The sequence below is a fragment of the Priapulus caudatus genome, unplaced genomic scaffold, assembly GCF_000485595.1.
Source record: "Priapulus caudatus unplaced genomic scaffold, Priapulus_caudatus-5.0.1 Scaffold82, whole genome shotgun sequence".
NCBI lineage: Eukaryota > Metazoa > Priapulida > Priapulimorpha > Priapulimorphida > Priapulidae > Priapulus > Priapulus caudatus.
The window spans coordinates 297,752-302,588 of NW_014577143.1; the positions used below are offsets into that span (position 1 = coordinate 297,752).

General features: G+C 48.9%; 1 protein-coding gene across 1 annotated transcript in view; it reads right to left on the minus strand.

The window, feature by feature from the left end:
- Positions 1 to 75: 75 nt before the first annotated feature.
- The window catches only part of LOC106804673 (kelch-like protein 13), a 5,718-nt gene continuing 956 nt past the window's right edge, over positions 76 to 4,837 (minus strand). The window contains exons 2-3 of the mRNA XM_014805947.1: positions 2,716 to 2,882; positions 76 to 2,314 (exon numbers count right to left, since the gene is read on the minus strand). Of these exons, the coding sequence (XP_014661433.1) occupies positions 620 to 2,314; positions 2,716 to 2,823 (1,803 nt within the window). The 5' untranslated portion in view covers positions 2,824 to 2,882 and the 3' untranslated portion in view covers positions 76 to 619. The remainder of the gene's footprint in view (positions 2,315 to 2,715; positions 2,883 to 4,837) is intronic.

Sequence of the window (4,837 nt, forward strand, 5' to 3'; positions counted from 1 at the left end):
TCTCTCTCTCTCTCTCTCTCTCTCTCTCTCTCTCTCTCTCTCTCACACACACACACACACCTCTCTGAGTCTCTCTCTCTCTCTCTCTCTCTCACACACGATTGGTAATTGTTTTTTTCGATTAAAAAGCAAAATAATGCAATTAAACATATATGTATTTCATTGGCTTGCATTGTTAATTGGATGCATAATTAATAACAATTTAGAACATAGGCATACATAACATAATTTATATAGTAGGATATATTCAGCGATGATGATATAATAAGTGCGATATTTAATGTGGAACACATTTATATTATTATAAATTGCAATAATTATAATTATTACATTACGTTGACTATTAATGTTCCAGGTCGAGTGCGTAATAAGCGAATCTAAGGAAAGGTACATTTCCGTTATTACATAATTACAAAATTTCATTATTATGCATACTTCGTTCTCGTTGCACGACGAAACTATATGTATATTGACAAAATACGCAAGCTCATTTGTTCTCGTTGTACGGCGAAATTTTATGTATATTGACAAAATACGCAAGTTTATATAGTCGGATATTGTATGGCGGGTATTAAAGAGTGTAACGTACGCGCCTATTCACAAACAGATGAAGAGCATATCAATGCTTCGTCGTGCAACACGGGACATAGAGCGTACTGGACGAGTGCTCCCAAATGTCGTCGGGATATTCGCCTTCCACCGTCCACGCGTCCTTCTCCGGGTCGTAGCACTCGATCTTTCTCGTCGGCCGTCGCTGCTCGGTGAACCCGCCCGTAATGTAGATCTTGTGTTCGTGTTGCAGCATCGTGCCGTGGTAACGTGGCGTCGGCACGCGACTCACCACCGTCCACGTGTCCGTCTCGATGTCGTAACAGTCTAACGTGTTGGCGATAACTCGCGTTCCCGTTAGCTCGTCCTCGTACCAACCTCCGGCGACGACCAACCTGCTCTCGTATAGTATAACGCAGTGGTCGGCCCGCGGACGCAACATGGCCGCCTTCTCCTCCCAAACGTCCGTTGATGTATCGTAGCAGAGCAGCGAGTCCGTGACGCAGTCTTCTTCCAGCCCGCCGCAGACGAACAGCAGATTTCTCCACGTGGCGCCGCCATGTTGGACTCTTCGGCTCGGCAGGGGGCGTATCGGACTCCATCGGTCTGCATCCGGATCGTAGCACTCGCACGTCGACGACGACGATGACTCTTCGAGCGCGGCGTTCGTCGCCTCCTCAGCGCCACCTATCGCGTACATCTTGCTGCCGACCATGCCGAGGTAGAATCGACATCGCTCCTGCGTCATAGGCGATATGGTTGTCCAGCGGTCCGCGCGCGGATCGTACGCGAAACCGAACGGATGTATGTTCTCCTGTAGCGACTGATTGAAGCAGCCGCCGACGACGTAGAGTTTATTGCGCAGCACGGCGACGCCGTAGTTACACTGCTCGACGTGTGGAATCGCCGTCAGCAGTTTCCAGCCTCCGTCGTCGCCATCGTCGGCGGCGGCGGCAGCGTCGTAGAACATTATCTTGTTCGTGATCTCTCCGGCGTAAAACCCGCCTATTGTCACCATGCAGCGTTCGAGACCGCGTCGATTCGACGGCACGGACTCGTCGTCGGCGTACGCGTCGACGCAGCGCCGTCTGCCAGCGACGGGCAACTGGTCGGCCACCTGGCGGAAGAGTCCGTTGGCGAGGGCCAGCGCGGCGAGGCTTTCGGCAGCGATGCTCTCGTAGTTGACCGCCTCGAAGAGTTGTTTCGCGTAGACGATGCGGTTCACCTTGTCGTGGGCGATCCAGCGGATGACCATGCGCAGAACGACCTCCTCTGAGCAGTCGACTGGGAACGAACCGTCCAGCATGCGACACAGCTGGCCGACGCTGAGCAAGACGAAGTGCTCCGTATCGACGAACGCCGTCAGCGAGTTGCAGAGAAACTGATAGACGTGTTGCTGCAGTAGTGGCAGCGAGTAGCGCTCGGCAACGTTCAGCGTCGCCAGGGCACGCGACAGTCGCAGCTGGGCGCGCAGGTATTTCGCGCATGCGCTCGTGATGCGCGGCATCTGCAGAAAGTCGGCTGCGGCGAGCACGTCGTCGACGTTGTCGGCCGACAGCGACAACTGCGACGTGTAGGCAAAGTCGACGAGCATGCGCAGTCCGTTCGCCGTCACTCCGTTCAGATGTATCTTCGCCGTGTCACCGCCACCGCCTCCAGAAAGCCGCGTTGTGAACATGGCGCGGAAGAAGTCACTGCATGCAGCGAGCACGGCTTTGTGCGCTGACTGCTCGCAACCCTCAGCCACGAGTGTCACGTCTAGTAGGGTTAGCACTCGTTCACATGTCTCAAAAGGACGACCGCTACGTGGCAGCACTAGTCACTTCGCACTAGTCACCTCTCGCTCCAGCGTAGCACCAGTTCCTTCGCCATAGTTCAGTTCATAGGCGTTTCGGTTCAAGGATAGAGAACATGTATCCCAATAAAACCAATGTCATTTACATCAATATAAATATAATATTATATTAATATAATAGGTTAGGGTTATGGTTAGGGTTAGGATTAGGGTTAGGGTTAGGGTTAGGGTTAGAATTAGGGTTAGGCACATTGGTTACTCCGACTCAGGAAGTGATGCTACGCCAGAACGAAACTCTAATGCTAAGACTAGTGCTGCCACGTAGCGGTCGTCCTTTTGAGACATGTGAACGAGTGCTAACCGTCTAGTAGCAGGTGATCGGCTCGCAGATGATCGAGTCCCATCATCATCTCACGACGATGCGCAGCGAACTCTATGCACGCAGCTCCCGAGTCCGTGCGCGCTCGTTTGAATCCCATTTCTGCCGCGAGATGGCGCGCGTTGCTCGACGAGCCGCCCGCGTTTCGCCGAGTTTTACCTGCAAAAGGCGAAGAAATCTTGCGGTTGGCTTGGGGTTTGCAGGTACGCGCATGTGTATGTCACGGGGTTGCCTATAAAACACGCGTATGTTGCGCGATTATTAATATATTTTTGTGTATAAATTTTGACGCACAAATAGGTACGCAGCGCCCAATATCCTACGCGCAGAATAAGCAGGTTCAACCGCACACGTTCCTCCCCTGTTATAAACTAACACGCAAGCAAGCCTGCTGGCAAATGTAGCGAGCGTGTGGATACGGGCCTCGATTCTATTGTAAACGAATTAAAAAAACTCGTTTATACAAACATCCGGAAAACGCCTCTATATACATCAGAACTGCGTTATGAAATCCATGTTGATGATTCCGTTGACCTCGCTAAGTCTCTTGCGGCATGGGAGCAAACACAGTAGCAGCCCGCAACAGAGACCAGCACAGTATTATGCGCTGTCACGGGCCAACGAACTGGGTGCATGGTACTAGAGGTAGGTAGGCCACATAGCGGCCGCCTGTGTGTCCCACTCTCACTCTGATATTTTGAAACAGCCATCACGATTTACGGCACTGTTCTTTGATTTGTCTGCACGCCAATGCCCCGTTCGCACAGTTTCGAAACATTGACCCGCCACCAATCATTAGCGCTTAATATATATATATATATATGTGTGTGTTATGACTATCAAATCATTCGGATATAAATCAACTCAAAAAACTTAAAAAAAAATACCCGTGAAACCAATTAAATCCTATCGTTGGCTGTACCAGTCTCCGCAGTGTACTAAAAGAAGAGAAGAGTACATGATGTATAAAGAAATGGCTTTATTAGGTGATAGTCGATACTTATACGTAAAGTGTGTGTTTAGGCTTGTTTAGTAGTGTTTGTGTTGTTTTTAGTGCTAGTAAAAAGAGATACGCATTGTCACTGAGTCGCGTGAGTGGTTGTTATGGCGAGAAGTGTCGTGATGATAGTTATTGGTCTGGATTGATGTTTTTTTTGTTGCTATTTTATTTTACACGAGTCGATAGCGAATCGCATGTCGAACGAGTAATCACATAGTCAGTGTGTACAAGAGTGTGTCGTGCGTGATAAGAGGGCGTTCAGGCAGGTACGGGCCGCCATAGCGTATAATTGCTTGTGTGTTCGTTGCGTGCTTTCAGAGTAGGTGAGAGAGATGTTATTAGGTATGTAAGATTAGTAATAGAAGATCAGAGAGCGAGCATTGAAGTTATCGACACGAAGCTGTATGTAGCAGCAAGTAAGAAAAGAACTTAGCGGGAGTGTCCAGCATGAATTTTGCTGGCGCCACCTCATGAAGTTTTTGTTTTGGTAAGATTGGTGTGAATGATCATGGATGTCGATCGGGCCGATGGCGATCGTGCCCCGATGGCGATGATACGAATCACTCATCAAGCGATGTCTATGCTAGACATCGCCTAGCCATTTGCTGCGCAGTGCGACGTTGTCCGTTAGTTATGCTATGGTAACGAAACGCCAATGAAACAGGAATCACGAAACGTTCTAATGTTCATCGTATTGAGCATTCTTTCTGAAGTGATTCACCCAGGAAGTTTTATCATTTACTCTTGCGGTAAGGCCTAGGCTATCAACAGTTCCGTTGCAAAAACTGAAACGGGGTCTCAGTACGTGAGTGAGTGTAACCTGTAAGCCTTGTAAGTATTAAAAGTAATGAGTCTTCAGATGTGCAATGGACTATATTGAAGACGTGAAAAGTAGACAGTTGATCAAATAGAATAGATCAATCACTACTAGTACAAGTACTGATCGAGTAGAAAAAAGCCTCAATTTGCTAATTTTATCTAAAGGCAGATGCTTGAGTACCTCCTAGTAATTATGCCCTCATAAGGTCTTAGCCACAAGTTCCCATCTCGCTTAACACTACGTGGCGAGAGCTCTATTCGCCGTGTTAACTAGTCGGAGAGGCCTGTCGGTTTA